At 39.1% G+C, this 23899-nt stretch overlaps 1 protein-coding gene across 1 annotated transcript; it reads right to left on the bottom strand.

The window, feature by feature from the left end:
• Positions 1 to 2408: 2408 nt before the first annotated feature.
• LOC121780005 (serine/threonine-protein kinase BSK1-like) lies at positions 2409 to 8524 on the bottom strand. Its single transcript, XM_042177518.1, has 9 exons — positions 8024 to 8524; positions 7806 to 7941; positions 6740 to 6873; positions 6504 to 6609; positions 4894 to 4979; positions 3966 to 4154; positions 3420 to 3584; positions 3222 to 3335; positions 2409 to 2981 (listed from the first exon to the last, which is right to left on the bottom strand). The coding sequence occupies exons 1-9, from the start codon at positions 8300 to 8302 to the stop codon at positions 2733 to 2735; spliced, it is 1458 nt and encodes a 485-aa protein (XP_042033452.1). The 5' UTR covers positions 8303 to 8524; the 3' UTR covers positions 2409 to 2732.
• Positions 8525 to 23899: the final 15375 nt, after the last annotated feature.

Below are 23899 nucleotides of genomic sequence, written 5' to 3' on the forward strand. Positions count from 1 at the left end.
CTGGCCCGAGCATTTGAGGCAGCTTTATATGAAGAAGAAGAAATCCCACAGACAGTGAGAGAAGCCCTGAGAATCAAACACTGGAGAGAAGCAATGATGGTCGAATTAAAAGCCTTGGAGAGAAACAAGACTTGGAAAAAATGTCAACTGCCAAAAGGAAAATGCACTGTTGGCTGCAGATGGGTCTTTACAATCAAACGGAGGCCTGACGGAACTATCGAAATATACAAGGCCCGTCTTGTAGCTAAAGGATATACTCAGACATATGGGGTGGACTACTCCGAAACATTCTCACCAGTGGCAAAGATGAATACAGTTCGCGTACTGCTCTCCATTGCAGCAAACAAAGATTGGCCCCTACACCAGTTAGATGTGACTAATGCATTCTTGCATGGTGAACTCAAGAAGGAAGTCTACATGGAAGCTCCGCCTGGTTTCGAGGATGACTTTGAAGTCGGAGAAGTCTGCCAATTGAAGAAAACCTTGTATGGGTAAAAACAGTCTCCGAGAGCTTGGTTCGGGAGATTTACAGAAGCCATGAAAAAGTACAACTATCAGCAGAGTAATGCAGATCACACTCTATTCCTGAAGAAGAGAGGGGATAAAATCACGTGCCTAATAATTTATGTTGATGATATGATCATCACAGGGGACGATCTTGAAGAGATAGAGCAGCTTAAGAAGAATTTGGCGACGGAATTTGAAATGAAGGATTTGGGGGTACTCAAGTATTTTCTGGGAGTTGAAGTCCTAAGATCAAAGGAAGGGATATTTATCAATCAGAAGAAATACACTTTGGATCTTCTAGCAGAATCCGGCATGATGGAGTGTAAGCCAGCAGACACACCAATTGCAATAAACCATAGTCTCCGAATGACCGAGGGAGCCCAGCTAGCCGACCGAGAGAGGTATCAAAGGTTAGTAGGAAAATTAATCTACTTGTCACACACTAGACCAGATATCGCATATGCACTAAGTGTGATAAGTCAGTTTATGCACCGACCCCAAAACGACCACCTTGAAGCAGCATTGAGAGTTGTCCGATACCTCAAAGGAACCTTTGATCATGGAGTTATGTTCAAGAAGAATGGACATTTGGAGATTCACGGTTATACAAATGCCGACTGGGCTGGAAACCCAGTGGATAGAAAATCCACTTCTGGGTACTTTACATTTGTTGGAGGAAACCTAGTCACTTGGAAGAGCAAGAAGCAGAAAGTCGTAGCGTTGTCAAGCGCAGAGGCAGAATTTAGAGGAATCCGAAATGGTTTGACAGAGGTACTGTGGCTTAGGGAATTGATGGAAGAGTTGAGTTTTCTATCACGAAAACCATGTCGATTATTTTGTGATAACAAAGCCGCGATCAGCATTGCAGAAAATCCAGTCCAACATGATCGAACAAAACACGTTGAAGTAGATAGGCACTTCATCAAAGAGAAAATCGAGGCATAAATTATTGAGTTTCCATTTGTTCGATCTAAATATCAGCTTGCAGATATTTTGACAAAAGCAGTTGGAGCAAAAGTTTTCTCAGAAGCTCTTACCAAGTTAAGTATCGGAAATCCCGTTACTTAACTTGAGGAGGAGTGTTAGTTAATGAGCATCAAGAATTCCAAGACAAAGCATCAAGAGTTCCAAGATGAACATCAAGTGTTTCAAGAATAGAGCATTCATAATAACTAGTTTCAATAGTATACTAGTTCCAAGAATGTATTTATTAGTGTATCTCAAGAGTCTCCAACTATCCTATAAAATTCATGGATGTTGGAGTACTTTCTCAATCAATAGAATATGAAAACTACCCATTCTAACATTTGGGTGGCTCCCTTCCGATCACTATGGATGTAGCGCTAGGGTCTCGGGGCGACGACTAGGTTTACTTAATACTCTTGCAGTTCTCGCTCCGCTAGTGCAATCAACCTAATACCTTGTTCTGGATCCATTTCTTGAATTATGAACACAAATGAATGTTTAAAGTGAGAAAAATCTGAGTAGAATAAATGTGAAAAAAGGTGATGAATGAGATATTTATAGATGACTTAGGGATGATTTGGAGGTTAAAAAATAAAAAATAAATTAAAAAAAAGTGAAAGTGGTAATATTTGGAAAAGTTAAAAAAAGTATTTTTTTCTAATTTTTTTAAAAATATAATCACTCAAAATTTCCAACAATCAGAGCGATGCCCACTCGCGTTGGGCGATTGGACGTCACTGCGCCGAGGGAGTGGGAGAGCGCCACAGCAGCGCTTGCCCTTTGGAACTGTTCCACCAGCAATGGCAACCAATCAGCGACCCGTCCCGTCGGAATGTGACCGCAACGTAACAGGCTAGATGCTCTTTTAAACTTATAATTTCCTTTGTTTTGGGAAAAATGCTATATGTTGCTGCATTCTACCAAATGCCAGCTACTACATATAATATATTTTGGCTGATTATGTAAGGGTAATTACATTGTTCATACAAAATATTTCATACCCAAAACTTGTACTAGTATGTCTAGTATACACCAATTTTAAACATTGATGATACAGATAAATATTATTCAACATATGAGTTGTACAAAAAAATAAGCAAGAACATCTCTGTTCAAGCGAATGCATATTCCCTCTCTCTCCATATTGTATATCTCTGAACTACAATCACAATCACAATCATATACCAAACCATACAAACTGTGCAATTTTGTGATTACAGCAGTGCAGTCATGCCATGACTATTGATGGGTCATCATGATCACTTCCCACCTCGTTGCTTCTTTTCTTCGAGCAAGGCAGCCTCATTCAACATGTCACCTGCGTCCTTGTACATGTCGAGCTTGGCAAGGGCCACAGCCTGCATGTAAAACGCTGTTGACCAATCTGGGTAGATACATTGAGCTTGCATTGCATCGCGAAGGGCAGCATCTGGCTGATCACACATGAGATAACAAAGACTTCTTCGTGCATGGACAGTTGGTGAAATCATCGTGCCCACATCAATGAACTGAAAATATAAACACACAAGTAGATATATGTGGGCACGAGGGAAACCAAATAAGAACAGACTCGGTTAATTGATAAACTGATCAGCCACCCATTAAATCTTTATCCTTACCCCCAAGTGTATCCATAGTGATAAACATTTCGCATCAAATAAACTCAAAAGGCTTGAAAAAAGATAAGCTTTGCTTGCTGGTAAATGCTAGCTAGACTGAACAGATATCATTAACTTGACTAAAATTACCTGAGAATAGCAATCAATAGCAGTTTTGAACTCTTTGTCTCGGAATGCCAAGTCCCCACTTTTCCTAGCGTCCAACATATCTCTCATTTGTTGAGTCCATTCTTGAAAAGACAACTATTTGATATCCACACATGCACTTTAGATAGAGATTGATATCGAAATAGAATCCATGACAGTTCTTTAGCTAGCACAGTTTACCTCATTGGTTCCCTCATCATCCTTGTAATGCTGCATCACCAAAAACTGATGAATAGCAGTGAGATCCATACGCGAACAAGCATCACCTACCGGAGAGAGTGGGTGAGGCGGGGGAGATGGTGTCTCTTCACGCTTTGGAATGCCCAACATCATATAAGATGGAACCTACAATGGATAATTTGTCCAATAACGTTCAGCTGGCCATGTACCATGACACAAATGTTTCAGCAACAAGTAGAAATTTTATTTTCAAAATGCTCAGAAAGTAATAATAGAGAAAAACTATTTCCTGTGTTAAACATTTAGAGCAAAATTAGACCATTTGAAAGCAACATGTCAAAAAAACCAAATAAGATCAAGTGGCATTTGGAGAAAAGAATGTAAAAGAACAAAAAAATTGTAGGAATGATAATATCCAACCACGGCTCATAGTATGCATCAAAACAAACACAGTAGACAGATCAGAATTATATATTGTAATATCACATGTGTTAAACAGGCATAAATATGAATCTATTAAAAGCCAAGGATAATATTAGAACGTGCATCATTCTTATTTTGCAAAGGGGCAAGTGTAGAAACAAGGTCTTGTGTGTTTGGCCTCTCCCTTGGCTCATACTGCAAACACTGTGATGCAAGATCAAAAACTACAGTGGCCTCTTCAGTTGAAAAATTCCCCTCTAAATGGGAATCCATTAGGAGAAGAATATTCTTTCCCCGTATCATATCAAGTGCCTGAAATGTAGAAACATATTTATAAGATGTACATTCACCATAAAATTTACCTACCAACACAAGAAAATAATGTATCCCTATTTATTTCTTTGATTTACTATTTAGGCTTGTTTCCATAAATAAACATGTTTTTAAACCATTTACTAATGTACCACTATTTAATTCTTTGACTCTTTAGCATTAATTCATTATCAAAATATAACGGCATAATAGGAAATTTATAATACAATTTCTTTTCCATTGACTCTTAATTCTTGTAAGTAGTATAAAATTTTGAGGGGGTCAAGTTACATGCTGGATCCACTAATTGATTAAGGAACTGAGCCTTCTTAACAGGAATATATACTGACCATCTCCAAAAAGAGTTCAAAAGAACGTAGTTATAAAGTGAGATAGAAAAATATGTCAGAAAGAAGAATTAATCAAATTCCTTTTCGCGAGAAATAAATTCATGTCCTTCTATAACTGATTTCAACTGTACAGATGCATCAAAATTGATTCGGCACGGTTAGTGGAGAAGAATCCAATCACAGATGGATTATGTAACCAAGTGAGCTAATATTCAAATGTTCAAATAAACAATCAAACTATTCACAACATTGACGTGCTATCTGCAACTAGCCCTTGAAAGAGTTGATACATGTACATAAATGAATACTAAAGTAAACAAACGAAAAATGTTGCAGCTTCCAAACAAGAAGTTACCAAAACTCGCAAATAGAAAAATGCAAATACGTACATGACTTGGAGGAATATGCTTTCCACTGAGAAGATCCAGAAGAGCAGTTCCATAGCTGAAAACAACACTTTCCGGGGTGACCCTCCCTACAATAGATTCCCGTACATGCTAATACTCTTGAGAGAAAAAAACGATAGAGAAAAAATGCAATAACATAAGACAACCAAATCTGGAAAAGCTCAGGTACTCAGTTTACTATTATTAATTTAGAATTATTCTGCCAACTCAATTACTACAATTCACTTCACGATTTCTGTAGTCACTACTGTTATGCTCCAGAAATATCATCTTTTCTTGATCAAATCAAACAGCCTAAGTTAGCACTGATACTTAATAACTTCCTTTGTACTGGTTTCCCAATATAATCTTATTTTCCCCCACTAATTAAGTAAACTAAGCTCAAACAGGTTGCTCAAAAGCTGGAAGAAATTGTCAGATTGTAATCCGTGCAGCTATAAGTTGTCACACCAGCGGTAAAAAAATATAAAATCATGATCCACAATAAAAAAAACATATAAAAGTTTATTTATGACAGAAAGAACTTCAAAATCTGAGTCTATACAAGGAGGATAAGGCTGAGACGCTGAGTTAAAGCAAGCCTTCGTATCTTAATGCATATATTTAATTTATCTGGAGCTATTAGAGCGGGATCCACTTTTTGGGGAGTATGAGTCGAAGCAATAACAAGAATATTTCTAGCGGAACATTGGTCATAATAATAACCGAGATAAGGCTGAGTTAGAGAGTTTTAGGATTTCTAACCATATGCTGGCCTTGGCCTACTAAAAGGTTTCAGCAAGTTAAATTCTCTTTTTCTGTAGTTGTACACGAACCTTGTTTCTTTAAACGTCTATACCAGCTTAAATATATCGTTTATTTGTGATGTTTTTAATTAGTTAGAAATGCATGATACTATAGATTAATTTTATCTTCCTAACCGAGACTGGGCTCCATCCTGAGCATTGGACTGCATCACTGGTAGTATTGAGTGAGGTAGACTGTTTAGAACAAAGTAAGTAATATTCCTAAAAAACAGTCTAAAGGTTTTACTCATTGTTTCAAGTCACTCCAGGAATATGGAATACAAATAAAAGATGAAGCAGTTATGAGGATTGCTTATGAGTTATTAGGGAGGCTCCAACTGCAGGTTCGCAATAGAATATCATTCAAGAAGCCAGGCAAAAAAATCCACATCCCAGATAAACATTACAAGTGTTGATATAAAAGGAATCATAAGATCGATAATTCTCCTTTACCCTAGATAGAGTGAATCTTATTATCTTTAAATCTTGCAACCCCTCTGCTGCTTTCAGGACATTTGTCACAACAGTACAACGGTACTTATATACTTTTTCTATTTATGTAAGTTTGGTATATGTGTCATTGACTCGTATAATAACCTGGATATTACTACTACTAGGGTACGAATCAATAAATTCATCTTAAAGTGAAGCACAGATCCATCACAGGTTTACGAAAAGAAATGATATAATTGGCAACAATGTTAATTTCATGGAGATCCACGTGGCGGTTAATGGACAGTTTATATTTGCATTGGAAATCTACTTTCAGACAAGCATGTAAGGAAAGGTTTCACACAAATAACCTACCATTTCTTAGATATTCAGGAGGTGTATACGCAAGATTTGTGCTATAACTTTTACCATCCCTGCTATTCTTCATCAATCCAAAACAGGAAAGCCGCGGATCTCCATTCTGCCAAAACAAACCTTATCAACAAATATCCTCAATAAAAAAACTAGGGCCTAACTGCATGTAGCAAGATTGAATAAACCCTAGCTTAGATGTAGAATAAAAAATGCTTCAGAAACTTAAAATAATTAACCTCGTCAAAGAGAACTCTGTAGGCATTTAAGTCGTGGTATAAGGGGCGACCTTCCCTGGTGCAATAATCAAGTGCTTCAGCAATATAAAGAGCAACTCTCAAACGCATGGCCCACTCAGGGGTTTGATTTTCCCCTGCACATGTTAGGGACGAAACTTATGACAGATAAGAAAGATAAATAAAGGGGGTTATTAATTTGATTTCAAGGTTTATATGACTACTCAATGACAGAGAAGAGACAAGCCCATCCTTGTGTATACCCTTCAGCAAGAAGAACATGAAGAAGGTAATAGGTATTTCATACAGACTGAGACACACACTATCGTAGGAGGCAAGATCTATAGCAGACATATATTGTTGCCGAGGATTACAGCACAATAATATGATTTTCTCAAAATGCCATGTCGCATAAATGGAAAAACACATATACATGACCCACAAAGTCGGTTCCCAAAGGACCAAAAAAGAGACAAAAGAAAACTATGATGACTTGGCAGTACAGGAAGTTCCTTGAGCAGTTATTTGTTTTCCCTGGAAAATCAAATGGTTACCATCTGACCCAAAAATGGCTGTCAACAGTAGAATCACAATGGTCCTTAACGAACTATTAAACACATTCCATATTTGGACATGGCCAACATGAATAAAGGCAAAGAGAAACTTCTCGACAGTCTGATTTAAGTTTATCAGATTCATTAAGAGAAAATTCTCGACAATCTCATGCCCTTATTTTTCCCTATGCCCATAATACCCGATCTCCTATGTGAAACAAATCTCATGCCATGTTTCCCACATCAGTAATTGTCACAGTAACAGAACCTAACTCGAACAGGCAACAAATATCCAAGACCAATTCCTACCCATCATTCACCATGAAAACACTCAGAACATCACCAATAAAAGAGTTCGAATGACCAAGAGCAATCAAAATACTAGCAATCTCCCAAATCCAACATGAATAGTTCAACATAATAGCATCATACAATCTACTAATTCATCCATATCCTACAAAATACACCCAAAAATATAAATGCCAAACAAAGAAAACCTAACAACAAAACCTTACAGTGAAATAAGTGCTTAGCGAGAGTCTCATTCGGCATAAATTCGGCAACGAGCAACCTCTCATCCCCATCGCAACAATAACCTATCAGATTAGCCAGCCTCTTATGCCTCAGCTTCCCCACTTCCTTCGCTTCCTCCTACGAATCAATTTCAAATTAAAACCTAGTTCCACTTCATTAAATACCAATCAAATTAAACAAAAAAAACAACGATACACACGGCGAACTGCTTAGGATCAGGCCACGCCATTTTGGTAAACTTCTTCACAGCGATCCAGCGCTGGCTCTGAAGGCGGCCTTCGTACACGACATTGGGCGCTTTCTCGCCGCTCTCGGATACAATTTTTTCGGAGCTGAAGTTGGCTGTGGCGGCCTTCAGCTCGGCCAGCGAGAACTCCGCGAATCCGGCGGCGGAAGCTCCGTTGACGGAGGAGGAGCGGTGGTGCTGATCCATGTCCGCGGCGCGCGGGGGATACGCTTTGGATACGCAGCAGCCCATGGCGAGTTGACTCACTCGCACATGCGAAGCTATAAATAGTCAGAAAGAGAAGTGATTTGACAACAATGTGTTGCTCAGAAAATCAATCACAGTCATATTATGGCTCTGAATTATAAATGCAGGTTTTAATTGGCAATAAACATTAAAGAATTCGTTCGTGCGTGTTATTTGGGAAAAGGTATCTAAAGAGTTTCAATTTTGGTGAAAGTGAAAGCGGGTGAAGAGATTTTCGTTTTGATTACTTCCACATTATACCATACTTACCCATGCGGATCTCCTACTCTAAATACTCCTCCGTTCCTACTCTAACATTAACAATAAAATAAAATTATACAGTAGTATTATAAACATCACGTAACATTAACAATAAAATAAAATTATATTATTATAAACATCACGTCCAAATACTCCTACTCTATTCCTACCCCTTTTCGCTTACCTACTCCCTCCATTTGTGAAATAAATAGTAGTATCCACGATACAAATTTTAATTCCTTTTCCATCTATAACAATATACTTTTTTTGGTAGAATACTAGGTTGAATGCACAATTGATACACTAAAAAAGACAAGTAATTAAAATATTGTTAATGAGGATTGAGTCTCACCTACTAAGTGAAAATTATTTCTAAAATTAGAAAGTGTATATTTTTGTGGAACAAATTAAAAAAGGAAAAAGTGCATACTCGTTTGGGAGAAGTAAAAAATTAGTAAATTAAGAGAAATGAGAAAAAAATAGATAAAGCAGAGAAATAGTAAGAGTGAGAACGAGAAAAAAATGAATTAAGTATAAGAAAATTTTCTATTTTTAAAATGGGACCTTTTCATGGATATCCTAAAATGACAAAATAAGACTATTTTTTATAAACGGCGGAGTAATATTTTCTTTCAGTCCGTCTCTATTACTTTTTGTTTTTTTTTCCTAACCATGTTTAAGACAATTAGATATGCCAAGATTCTAACATCTATGTGCATTCATGTGTGTTCACGTAACAAGATTCAAATATGGAGAACCCAGGTTTCAAGTCTAGGCCATCATTGTTCCTTCTTTATTTAGTCCAACATGAATTCTAAGAGCATCCGCAATGGCGCCCGTTTCGGCGGACGTCCGCCATTGTGCAAAGGTGACGCGGATACGGACGTCCGCTGCGGACACCGGAGTTCCGCGGCGTTCCCGGGACATCCATCGCGACGTCCTTGCGGACGTCCGCCATTGCGTTGACCCCACGGACGTTCGCGCGGACGTCTCAATTATTTTATATTTTTTTTCGAAAATTCTATAAATGCGGCTCGTTGAATTTCATTTCATTCGCTCTACTTGTATTAACGAGTATCTCTCTCTCTCTACGTTACTTTATATATCCAGAATAGCTGGTAGTGGTTTTGGTGCGGGCGATAGCGGTGCGGGTGGTAGTGGTGAGGGTATGATGACATTATGAGGCGAATTTATGCACGTGTGCAGGAGGCAGCGGAGAGGGAGATACAGACGGCCTTGGCGCCGGCGGTACCTCGACCCATCCATCGTCGATCTATAGTACCCCGAGACCATCTCGCTGCACACCGTCGGTTGTACGAGGATTACTTTGCTCCGGAGCCACGATTTGGGGAGAACGTGTTCCAGAGACGTTTTAGGATACATCGTCTGCTCTTTCTGCGTATCGTGGGAGCTTTAGAGCGTCGATACAGGTATTTTAGGGTGCGGGAGGATGCAACTGGTAAACCCGGCCACACTCCGATTCAGAAGTGCACTGCCGCAATCAGGCAGCTGGCATACGGAGGCACGGCCGACATGTTCGATGTGTACCTCCACATCAGCAAGACGACTGCCCGCGATTGCCTTAAGTATTTTTGTCAGGGCGCTAGGGAGATATTTGGGGATAGGTATCTTCGGAAGCTTACCCCGAAGATTGTCAGGCCCTGCTGGATATGCACGGGACTCAGCACGGGTTTCCGGGGATGCTAGGCAGCATAGATTGTATGCATTGGGAGTGGAAGAACTGCCCCACTGCCTGGAAAGGGGTGTACACTACGGGTTTCAAGGGCAAGAATCCCACGATGATCCTTGAAGCGGTAGCTGACTATCGGCTATGGATTTGGAATGCCTATTTTGGAGTAACCGGGTCAACAATGACATCAACGTCCTCCAGTTGTCGCCCCTTTTCAACCACCAATGCATAGGCGTCGGTTCGGCCGTCAATTTTGTCACAACTGGCAACCAACACAACATGGGTATACCCCACGACGAGGTCGAGCGAGTTCGTGCATTTGCTGACATGCTCCAAAAATAAGTTCATATTCGTCTCCAAAACGATATAATTGAAAAAGTATGGCAGCGAAGGGGTCGTGGATGAAATTCTTATTTGTTGAAATGTACTTTTTTAGTTTTTTTTAATTGTACCTTTCTTTTTTTATTTAATGGAATTATTACTCCGTAATCATTCCGTAAATTTATTTCCGTAAATTGTTTACTTCCGTAAATTATTTAATTTGGTGAATTTGTGAATTTTTATTAATGTAGGAAGTCCGTCGGGATGTCCTTGGGGATGTCCGCCCCTGTGTGCAGTGGGATGTCCTTATGACGTGGCACTCCAGTGGGAAGTCCTTATGACGTGGCAGAAGGTGTTTTTGGGAAGTCCGTAGGGTTGTCCGGCGGGACATCCGCACCACTGCGGATGCCCTAATGTAGTATTTGATTCTGCATCGAGTTCAGCGCCCAGAATTGACGACAAAATCCCCTAAATATCCGTTCGAAATTTCTTTTTCCCATCATTTTTCACAGGTTGCAGGAGCGCTAATTCGAATATCACACACTATTTTCCACGATATTTATACGCTTTCTGGCCTATCAAAATTAAGACCCCCACCGGTCCGGGAGGGGCATCACCGATTATTGGAGGTCAATTTCTGAGTATCACGATGCATAGGTTTGCATAATCTAGTGGTTAGGAGCATTATCAAAGATCGGAGGCTTACTTCAAACTATCCATGGGATCCACAGGTTGATAGGGACTCCAACGCCACATGATAAGCGACAACGATTGACGAAGTGGGCAAGAGAGAGAGAGCAGGCCGAGTCCGTGGACGAACAAAAGGATCAGCTAAGGCCCAGGCGTGTGACTTCTCGACCAAGTCGTTGGGCAGATTTGGTTACAAAATAGATTAGGGAATAATCAAACCTTGCCTTATTAGCAAGATTTGACTATCGAGTCTAGATTAGATTTATTATTCTATGTTTATCTTCTTGGGTTTCTTTCCCAAGTCAAACCATCTAGGGTTGCGGATTCTATAAATACTAGAATCCCATTAGAAAAATATTCATTGAGAAATAAGAAAGAAAGATTCTTCTTCTCAAAACCTAAAGTTTCGAACAACCCTAGTAGCTGCTAGGGTTTGCCTCTTAAATTTCTATTCAATTCAAACGTGTGCTCCCATACCTCTGATAGGATACAAATCCTATCACATGTACTCCAACTTCTCAGCCCCTATGTTGCTCATGTTTGTATTCGTTTAATAGTTGAGGTTGTGTTGCATTTGATTCGTCATCTGTGTTTGAATGAGTGTCTTTACAATGTGTGTTCCAAATTTAACAAACCCATCCCCAAATATTATTGTTTAGTTGCCCTCATATGTATGAATTTATTTTGTAATTCGCAATTTTTTTGGGTTGTCCATTACTCCTGTTCGTCGGTCACAGTTTAACTTAAATGATATGCTCTGCTTGATGATGGTGTGAAGGTGAAACCTGTTGAAAACGTGAAGGAAATAGGAGAAGCCTCAAGCTTTTCATTTCCTAAGTCTTTTGGCTTTTCAACCTCCAAATGTTTATGAGGTGCCCTAATTGCAAGACCTTTCACTTGTTTTTCCTAGCCTATAAATAGGCTTGTTTTGAGAGATGGAAAACACAACACAAACATTCTCTCTTATCTCTAGCTCAAGCATTCTAGTTCGCATCTTAGGAGCATTGCATTGCTCGGTTCTCGCCTCCAATTCAAGTTCGCCGGAGCCTACGAGTTAGAGGTGCTTCTACTCGATAGGAGGAAAGTCGTTTCATCTTTGGGGACATTACGCTAATCCGTGAGCACTAGCCGGGGCATATTTTGTCTTGCGGAGAGAGGGTCACCTCGACTCGACTTGAAGAAGACTATAGTTTGCATCTTGGTCCTTTTCTTATATTTACTTTGTTTTATTTACCTTCCAGTTTTGTGATCTTTTGTAATAGCAAAGGTTGCCCGTGTAAAGGCTGCAATATTTCCAACAAAACCTTGGTAGTTATAAGTTAGTCACGAAGTCGTTTTTATTAAAAAGAAAAAAAGAAAGAAAAGAAGTTAGTCTCGTATTCAATTGAGGAAAAATAGGATGAATGGTAATTATGCCAGACTTTAATATACGTGAGTTTGGGAGCCTGATACGCGAGTTTATCAAGATGCGTTTAGGAAGTGGTGAGGGCACCTGAAACAGTGGAAGCACGAATCGCCACTTTAGTTATTGAACCTGATCTAAGGTCGAGAATTATTGAAGCACAGCGGATGGATGCGAAATTAGAGGAAATTCGTGTAGAAGTGCGAACCGGCGAATCTGGGAATTGTAGTGAAGAATGTGACTATGCATACCGGATAACGAGGAACTCAAAAATGAGGTTATGAGTGAAGCACATGAGACTCCTTCCACCGCCCACCCAGGAAGTACGAAAATGTATCAAGATCTGAAGAAGTCCTTTTGGTGGATTGGTATGAAGAGGAACATAGCGTCATTCGTCGAGAGATGTTTAGTCTGCCAGCAAGTAAAGACTGTACATCAACGACCGTATGGGAAGTTAAAACCACAAGAGATACCTGAGTGGAAATGGGAGCACTTCGCCACGGATTTCGTGACGGGATTGCCAAGGACTCTAAGAGGGAACACCGCCATTTGGGTAATTATAGACGACTTACCAAGAGTGCGCACTTCATACCGATTCTCATAAGCTATGGGTTCAACAAGCTAGCTCAAATATACATAAGGGAGTTAGTCTGATTGCATGGAGTCCTAGTGACTATCACGTCCGACCGTGACCCAAAATTCACCTCAAGAATTTTGGATAAGTCTATAGAAATTGCTTGAAACCAAATTGAACTTCAGCACAACGTTTCACCCGCAAACCGATGGACAGTCCAAGAGAACGATCCAAACTCTTGAGGATATGTTGAGAGTCGTGGTACTCGACCAAGGAGGAAGCTGGGAGGCAGTACTATCACTGATTGAGTTCATCTACAACAATAGTTTTCACGCAACGATAAACATGGCGTCGTATGAGGCACTATATGGAAGAAAGTGTAGATCGCCGCTCTAGTGGGACGAAGTTGGTGAGAGAAGAACACTTGGACCCGATGCAGTCGAAGAGATGGTTGGAATTGTTCGATAAATTCGTGAAAGGATAAAAGAAGCTCAAGACTGACATAAATCATAAGCGGATGTCCGACGAACCGAGTTACAATTACAAGCTGGCAACAAAGTTTTCCTGAACTTATCCCCGTCAAAAAGGATAACATGATTTGGTGTCAAGGGCAAATTGAAATCGCGATTTATTGGGCTTTACGAAATTCTTGAATGAGTAGGCCCCGTCGCATATCGACTGGCGCTACCACCAAGTCTTGGAAATGTGCACAACGCTTTTCATGTGTCGCAGTTACAAAAATAAGTATCCGACCCGAAGCACGTGATCCATTACGAAGAAGTCGCCTTAAATCCTAACTTGAGCTACAAGGAGAGCCCCAATCTATTTTGGACCGAAAGATCCAGAATGTGAGAAATAAACATGTTGATTGTGTGAAAGTACTTTGGGAAAATCATGGCCATGAAGAAGCCACGTGGGAAAATGAGGACAAGATGATAGAATTGTACCCAAAACTCTTTACTTGAGGGTAACAAATTTCGGGATGAAATTTCTGTTAAGGTTGGTAGGATGTAACGCCCTGTTTTTCTAAACCTAATTTTTTAAACCCTAAAGTACTTGCATTTAATGCTATTAATGTTGCGAAGTCCGTGAATTAATTGTTGGGTGGAATTGTTACTGGATTAGAAATTGGTGAAATAAAATACTACGCGAATTAAAATAGTTCTTTTTCGTGAGGAATATATATTGGACTCAATTCGCAAGTTGAATCGAATAAATTGAATAAATTATATAAAACTCCAGTCCGTGATAAATAAATTGTGGGCTGTATAATTTAAAGAAAATACAAAGGGACCGTGAATTAAACAAATCAAATCAAATCCTCTTCTTGTTGACTTGGTCACCAAGTCAATAATTCAAATTTAATTAAAGATTCTACAGAGATTTTCCTCCTCCGTGATGAGATATTCCTCCTCCGTGATCTGCAAATAAATACCAAATTAATTCAAATTAATCCAAAACAAAAAAAAGGAATTCAAAAATCACCCCTCTCAACCTACGATCAAAACAGTTTTCCCCTCACCCCTAAATCTCTCCCATACCTTTAACCACCCTCCCACTATATTGTTCACTTCCAATCATTTTATTCTTCTCTCTTCTAATCGTTCTCTGCAGCAACAAAAACCAAGACCCATTCTTCTCAACTTCAATTCAAGGTAATCCATTTTATCAATTCATTTTGGAGATTTCTCACTACTGTTCGAAATCAACATCAGTGATTAATGTTGACAGAAATCACCATCCGGAAGAACCTCCTTGTTCTCCCAACGCTAGTATCATCACAATTCAACTTTCGGCAGAAGGTATAATCCCTTCCAATTTCGAACTCTACACACAGCAATGCACGCATACATTTTTGCATCCAACTCATGTCTGCCCTCTTGAACACCCATCACAGTGTCATTGAAAACTAAAAAAACGAAAAGAAAAATAACTTATCTGTTCAGTTGTAATCGAATCGGTTTCGGGGATGCGCGGTGTAGTTTCGGAGCTGTTCGGGACGAGTTCGGACAACTGCGCGAACCGGCGGAGAAGCCGACAGCGTTGACAACGGCGTTACAGCAGCTCCATTTCTCGGCGTGATGGTCGACGCGACCGGGGAGCGACGATGGGGCAGCTGGTGAATCAGAAGAGGCGACACCAGATTGAGAGCTGCTTCAATTTGTCGACGAGAGAGAGAAATAGAGAGATAGAGAGAGAGAGGAAGAGAGAGACGTGAATGAGGATGGTGGGAGTATTGGGCTTTTGTTTTTTAAAAAAGAAAGTGAGCCTCAATAACTAAAATTGGATGTTTTGGGCTCTCTTTTATTTTATTTGGGGATTTTAAATTAAATTGGAGATATAAGGTGGATAAAATAATTAAGTTTTGGGCCGATAATTAATCGTGACAAATTATTTAATTAATCCCAGAATATTTCGAAAGATGAATAATTTTATATATTTTGAAGGATGAATAATTTTATCCTAAGTCTGGAATAAATATAAATGCGATGATTTAATTATGCGCTTAAATCTTAGGATTTAGTTCGATATCATGGAGAAAAATACGAGGAGCCAACGGGGGAATTATGGGCACAAGAGGCCGCCGAATAATTGAAAATATACGAAAATCGAGAAACGAGATAAAAGACTTTACTTAGGATGCATGCATTTTTATTTATGTATTTGAAAAGTGTGTTGATATATAGACCCCTTTTGATTAATCTCATATCCCAAGAAGACACATTTCATGGCGCACGCAGAAAATTTTGTGCGCTCATGTTTCGGTATATGCACATAGACAGAACATCAAAAAAAATTTAGTGGATGAGTAAATGGTTCAGGGACTTTTGTTAATTTTGAGAGAACTTGAAAAGGTGTTTTCATATCAAGAATCTTTGTAGGAAGACGATTAAATAGGTACACCGAGGTAGCAATTGCTTCAGGCCAAAGGAATTTTGGGACATTTGAGTAAAAAAACAAAGCTCGAGTTATTTCAAGAAGAATTCTATTTTTTCTCTCGGCTACCCCATTCTGTTCCGGTGTATAAGGGCAGGGGATTAGGTGGATTAACCCATACTTCTTAAAAAAGTCTTCCATGTCTCTATTAACAAATTCCCTACCATTGTCTGACCTAAGAATCGAGATAGTTTTGTGAAACTGTGTCTGAATCATTTTGAAAAAGATGGTAAACTTTTCGAAAACTTCAGATTTATGTCGCAAAAAATATACCCAAGTAATTCCAGTGCAATCATCGACAAATAGAAGGAAATATTTAAAACCATGATCACCAGTAATAGGCGCAGGGCCCCACACATCAACATGAACAATGGAAAAAATATCTTTAATGCGGGTATTACTGGATTTAAAAAACTGTCTATGATTGATGTGTAATTTTCAGGCTTATTACAATAGATAATGTATCACTCAAGTTCAATTAATTAACCCAAATATTACCACTTCACTGCAAGAGTACAGCTTCGTGTGTAGTATTTTAAGGTGTCGATCCACAGGGAAGGAGAGATTATTTAACTCTAAAACAAAGATCACACATACTAAAAAGGATTTTGATTTAAAGATTATGCAAAAATAATAAGAAGAACTAAAACAAGTAAGGCGATTTAAGAGAAGAACATGTTACTCCAAACACTCATGGATAAAATGGTGATTTATTCTAATATCCAACTCTATCTTATGAATTACGGGACTATGAAATCAATTCTCGATGCTAGCACTGAACATGCTTGACAAACAATAGTTTAAGAATAGTTGAACACATATTCTATAAACTAATTTTCATTAATCTACGGATCCTACGGAAGCGCGAGACTCAAAGATCAATTACTATAAGCACAAGAAATCCATTATCATTTGAACAAATCTAATTGATAATTCATTACCACAATGATCCAACTTATTCAAAGTTAAAGAGACATTCAAATAAGCCTAAAGATCTACTACAAAAGGTGCACCAAAAGTAATAGATTCAAACACTAAAATTGCGATAACGACGATCATAAGATTAAGAAGAACTTTGAATAAATCACACGAACAATTTATCCATCTACATGTTTGGAGCAACACTAAGATTTTTAGCCAATCATAATTAAACTAGGAGCAATTACAAAAGGATAGAAAACCCTTTGATCCATGGAGCTATGAAGGAAATGAAACTTTTGACTTGGAATATTCTGTCAATTTGTATTGCAACGTTACTTTTCCAATCACTAGTCTCCAAAACTTTTTATCAAATCCCCTTGCTGGCAGATCGTATCTCTCTCCCTTTCTCTGCACCTCTTTTTCAATCTCCTGCCTCTCTCTCTCTCCCCACTTTTTTCGTTCTCACCGTCTGACCCCCCTTGGAAAAAGAAACTGCAGTGTGAAACTGCCAATTTGCAGTTCGCTCATCAGCCCGGCCGGGTGTATTTTTGTAGCTGAAAATTCACCCGAAAATTCACCCGGCCGGGTGTCCATTTTTGAGAACTTGCTGGAATTTTTGTGTTCTAAACATCACACTCGGCCGGGTGCCTCATTTTGAGCACTTTCTGGCCAGTCCGTCAACTTGGAAATTTTGCACAACTTTTTCACCATCTGAGCTCACCATTCATTTTTTTTCTACACCATAAAACATACTTTTGCAAGTATCAAACTATATAAATCATGTAAAGTTTGAGGAATAAAAATGTACAATTTGATTCGCATCAGTGATTCCTAGCCAAAATACATGACTCACAAGAGATGTCTTTAAGACGAGAAAATTTTGGAAAAAGTAATCTGAAATAACCCGCGGAAGGATGATCCATTCTCCGGTGCCACAATCAAGCTTCTCTATCAGCAGATCCGTGAGCAAGCATGGCGGCGCCCCCTTGGTGAGCTATCTCATCCACATAATAGAGTCCCTGACGCTCAGTGCCACGCCCAATTATCCTCCTCATCCCGATAACCTGTAAAACACAGAAATTTGGATGCATCAATAAAGTACAATTCAGTTTCTTCGTTACGTGACTAATAGACATTAGTTTGTGAGACAGTTTGGGCACATAGAGACAATTCTTAAGTTTCAGACTAGGGGATATTTCAATAGTTCCACTTCTATTTACAGATGTCAATTCCATCAGCAGTTTGAATTTGGCTTTTCGTTGCATCATTAAAGGTAGAAAAATATCTCTTATCATAAGTCATAGTATCTGTAGCCCCGCAATCAAATATCCACTCACTTCCAGTATTACCCTGTATTTTTTTTGCCATGCACGCAATATGGGTATTTTCTAGGGGTGCAAAATAATTGTGGTCAATAAATGATTTTTCTGAAGCTGGGGGGTTAATTTTCGCACTTTTAACTCCTATCGGACTCAATTGCACATTAACTGTATCATGGGATGTATCATGTAATAAAGCAGAATCGGGGGTATGTCATGGGGTAAGAGGCGTGATTTAGTAGACTTCGTGGGTTTAATTGCAAATAACAAAGTTGGGTTAGGGTTAAAAAACCCCAACCCTTTACCTCCAAACGACGTGCCACCTCGTCTGATATCGGCGATCGCCGCTTCCCCGATTGTACCACCCCTGTTCTCCTGCCGACCGTGGGTGTAGGCGGCCACCTGGTTGCCCGCTCCGGTCGCCGGGGAACAAGCGCCCTCTATTTTAGGTCATCCTGATCGCCAATTTCGCCTTGGCCTTCTGATTTTCATCCCACCACTCCGGGAATCCGACGAGGAGAAAGCACGTCTCCTTGGTGTGCTTGTGTTTTCCGCAATGTGGGCACCAAAGCCTCGATTTGTCCGGTTTGAATGGTCAGCGATTTGAGGGGTTGGGTGTCCCGGTTCTGTGCGGCGGTGGTCCATCTCGCTACTGATTTCGAGCCGTGAATCTATGTCTGATACTGCCCGATGATGTGAGGTCGCTGGTTGCGCCGGCTGGTTCGACGGTTGTCACGACCGCCCATACTAGGGTTACCTCAAACGAGGCGGCCGTGACCAAGGGATAACAACAAAAGACAACATTTAAAGACGACATTTTATGAAAACTTAATTAGATTAAAGGAATAATATTTAAGTTCATTAAAAGTTTAGACAATAAATTTTTAGTTTAAAGAAACTTAATGTTATAAATTTATTATTAATTAGCAACGACTTATAGCAAATGATTTTTCAAAAGAAGCAACGGAGAAAATAAATATTAAAATCCAATTAACTTCCAAAAGAAAACATTTGGTTTAGTTCACGAAAAAAAATTTCAGAGTAACAGGGTAAACATCAGATTAAAGCCTAACACAATCAAACATACTCAACCACAGTACAAAACATAATAAAGTCTTGAGACATAGTTTCAAAATATAGCAACGGAAATAAAGTTTAAAGAGAGTCAAGGATAACGCCTATGTACGACGACACAACGCATCCTAAGTCCTTAGTCCAACTCAACATCCTCCGCAACATCCCTCTCAACCTGCACATAAGAAAAAATAATACGAAGGGCTAAGTACTTGTTGTACTCAATGGGCTCATGCCGAAAATATTTATACAGTTATGTCATCCATACCAGTGATCTCGAGTTTTATACGTACCAAAGAAATATCATCGAGAACACAAAAACATTTCATAGACTGGCCAGTCAAATAATCTCCCCACTGTCTCAACAATCCATCAATCACAATCATCATTCCATGTGCGACGAAAGTGTGGCCACACTATTCGCCCACGAGACCGGCCGACTAGCAAGGACGGCTCACGATCCCACCAATGTACACAGCCTGATAGGGTTTGCGGCCCTACTCAGACCCGAATTCGTTTCACAACACAACCATATAGCCTAACGGAGTAAACTCAGACGAACTAGGCATCAGGCACACAATCTCAATCAAAACAAACCATGGTATGACATAACAAGTTAAACCACCCTTATAACGCCACATAGTATTTTCGGAAAAATAAAGAGATTTGTAAAGAAAGCCCACCTCGTTCGCTTAACAATTCACAATCCAACTTATGGTAACTCTCGTTCCTCGAGTTCACGAATACACAATCACCCTTGTCAACGACAACACAAGTCAGCCTTCCACAAAATCATGTTACTATGCATGTCCAATGGTTTCTCTCTCATCGTTTTTCTCAATTTACCCAACCCAACGTTTGTCACAAAGACCGAAAAATACACCGTAATATATTTCAACTTACCACACGTGATCACATCATTAGGCACGTTCCTTGGACATACATTCATCATATAATACTTTTAAACTTGAAAAATAAGTGTCATTTTATCAAGGCGGAAAACTGGCAGAACTGCACGACCGTGTTGTAAAATTCACTAAAAATTCACCCAACCTCATATGAAGCTAAATTTTGGTCACAACACAGAAGACACATTCAAGTTCATCTAGACAAAGATTCACACTAAAATCACGTCGTATAGTCAGTCAAATCAATAATTAACTCTCTGGTCGGAACATAAAATTTCTAGCAGCACTGCGAAATTCATTTGAACAATTCACCATAAATTCATCCAATGCCCAAAAAGGCTGAAACTTTTACACGACTCAGAAGACACTTCAAATATTCATATAGTTCAAGAATCACATCAAACGAAGGTCATTTGGTCGGTCAAACAGAATACGAAACTTTCTTGGTGAGAGCACAAGTTTTTGGCAGAATTGCGCAGTCAACTTCAATAATTTATTAAAAATTCATTTTTGACCAACTGGGCTAAAATTCACACGATACACAGAAAACACCTTGAAATTCACTCAGTAAAAAGTTCATATCAGAATTCGATCGTTTGATATGTCAATCACACATCAGAAGCCACTGTTCGAATGTCACAGATTTCAGGCTCATAATTTCGAATTTAGGGTTTCTTCTTCAATCAAACAAATACCAATTTTTCATGCTTATAACACACAATCATGCTTAAAAGTTCCTCATAATCATGTTTGCATATAAACCCACATCATTCACCAAAGATTCAAATCAAACTTCACATAAACTTAATAAAAAACGCATAACTATCAAAGTTCTCATGCAATCACACTTTTCCACCGATTAATTTTGCGATCTATCAATCCTACACCCTCTATATGCATGTAGGATTCAAGATCAAAGTTTCAATGAAGGAGATGAGAAGAAAAACTTAGTTATACCTTCTTGAATCAAGAAAACGAACGGTAGAAACAAGAATGGAGGCGATTCGTCGGAGACTCTTGAAAATAAACTCTAACGGATGCAAGAACAAGGATGAATGGAGGATTTTTGGAGAGAATATAGAGAGGGAGAGGAGAGGCATGAAATTTATGAGGGAGATGGGGGCTAGGGTTTAGTTTAGGTGATTATATAGTCCTAGGTTTAATCCCGTTAATTAATTAATTAATTAATTGTTGAAGAATAAAATAGAGGCCAATAAATAAAATCCCACAATTAAAAGGAAGGCAAGTATTTTGAAAATTATGGCTAGAATTCAATAAGGAATTTATTTGGTATGTACTTGGAGAGAAATAGATTCACAATTAATTCACAATTTAGGAAATAAAACAATGAATATTCCATAAACAAGGGAACAAAATAAATTAAATCTCCAAGTAGGAAATAATGAGGGAGGGGAAAAAATTTAAAGAAGAAATTGCACAAGGAAATTATTTAAATCCCTAATTAAATAGAATAAGATTTAAATTAGGTAATTTCTTTATGGGAAAAAGGCTCCCTCAAAATAGGTAACAATAAATAAATTTCCACAAGGAAAATAAAAACATATGGGCGTGTGGGATGGAGACAAAATGGAAGGAAAATATTCATATCCCCAATTAATTAGACATGGGTATTTATTTGAATAAAAAGGGATTCCACAACAATAGGAAACAAATAAATTATCCTCTAAAATTTTAGTCAAGGGATGAAAATTATTAGGCTTGAACAACCAATGAATTGTTCCAAATCTTTATTTAATTTGGGAGAAGGAATAAAATATGGCATGATTTAATTGGATTTAATTCAAAAGAAGGGAGTCAACAAAGCATCAATTAAATCAAAGAAATTAATTCATCCTCCTATTTTAAATAGGGGATTTTCGAAACTCCCAAGGTTAATAGGCTAGAGTTCGCAATTCATGTAATACAATTTAGGAATCAATTGGTTTGGATTTAACTTGGATAGAAGTCCCAAAGCAATTTATTAAATCCAAGAAATGAAATACTATCTCAATAATTAGGAAGGGCCGAAATTTCCAATGAATAGACTCGGAAAAGAATAAATGCATGATCATATCAATTATTTCCCACATTGGAAAAATATAAAATCTCAAGCTCATCATTCCACATCAACCACGACAATTTTTTTTTTCACGCACGACACTTAATCACATAGAAACAAAAGTTTCATATTCGAAAATTTCAAAAACATAAATAAAAGAGTCACAAAAGTTTGAGATGTTACATCCTTCCCCTCTAAACAGAAATTTCGTCCCGAAATTTGATCGTCTCACATAAACAACTCGGGAAACTTTCCTTTCATTTTCTCTTCTAACTCCCACGTAGCTTCCTCGGGACCATGGTGCTTCCACAACACCTTCACGGACGCTATCGACTTGTTTCGTAACTCTTGTACCTACCGATCTAGGACTGCTTCTGGCCTTTCCTCGTAGCTCATGTCGGGGGTTAAGATCACTTTCTCTTGGTGAATCACATGTTTGGGGTCGAACACGTATTTGCACAACGGCGACACATGGAACACGTTGTGCACGTTCCCAAAGCTGGGAGGTAACGCCAAACGATGCGCTACAGGACCTACTTCGTCAATAATCTCGTACGGTCCCACAAAATACTGTTTCAGCTTGCCTTTTACTCCAAATCTCACAACTCCTCTCGCCGGGGATACTTTCAAGAACACTTTGTCGCCAACGTCGAATTTGATTCCAGCTCGACGCACGTCAGCATACGACTCCTGTCTATCTTGAGCTTCCTCTCGCCAACTTTATCCCAATAAAGTGGGGATTGACACTTCCTGCCATACAAGGCTTCATACGGGGCCATATCGATCGTCGCTTGATAGCTATTGTTGTAGGCGAATTCAACCAATGGTAGAGCAGTTTCCCAACTTTCCCCTCGATCAAGGATAACGGCTCGCAACATATCCTCAAGCGTCTGGATCGTCCTCTCTGACTGCCCGTCCGATTGCGGGTGATAAGCAGTGCTGAAGTTCAGTTGTGTGCCCACTTCTCGTTGCAAACTCATCCAAAACTTTGATGTAAACTTCGTATCGTGGTCGGATACAATGGTCTTTGGCACTCCTTGCGATCGCACATTCTCATTCACGTAGAGCTTTACTAATTTGTCCGCGCCACAAGTAATCTTAACCGGTACGAAGTGCGCACTTTTAGTAAGTCGATCAATGATCACCCAAATCGCGGTGTTGCCCTTCTGTGACTTTGGCAAACCCGCCACGAAATCTATAGCTAGATGCTCCCACTTCCATTAGGGAATTTTGAGTGGTTGCAACTTCCCATATGGCCGTTGGTGTAAGGCCTTCACTTGTTGGCATGCTAGACATCGTTCCACATATGACGCTACGTCCCCTTTCATTCCATTCCACCAAAACCGTTGCTTCAAATCCCGATACATCTTCGTGCTTCCGGGATGTGCGGTGTAAGGCGTGTCGTGCGCTTCACTCAAAATCTCCTCTTTTAGCACCTCATCGCTCG

This window comes from Salvia splendens, chromosome 19 (genome assembly GCF_004379255.2).
Source record: "Salvia splendens isolate huo1 chromosome 19, SspV2, whole genome shotgun sequence".
NCBI classification, from domain to species: Eukaryota; Viridiplantae; Streptophyta; class Magnoliopsida; order Lamiales; family Lamiaceae; genus Salvia; species Salvia splendens.

Bases quoted from the DNA above. Each gene is read 5' to 3' on its own strand.
- LOC121780005 (XM_042177518.1), bottom strand. From the start codon at position 8,302: ATGGGCTGCTGCGTATCCAAAGCGTATCCCCCGCGCGCCGCGGACATG. The intron at 6,610-6,739 runs GTTAATTATTTT...TTGTTTTGGCAG, and splicing joins ACAGAGTTCTCTTTGACGAG to AATGGAGATCCGCGGCTTTC. The intron at 2,982-3,221 runs GTAATTTTAGTC...TTATATTTTCAG, and splicing joins CTATTGATTGCTATTCTCAG to TTCATTGATGTGGGCACGAT.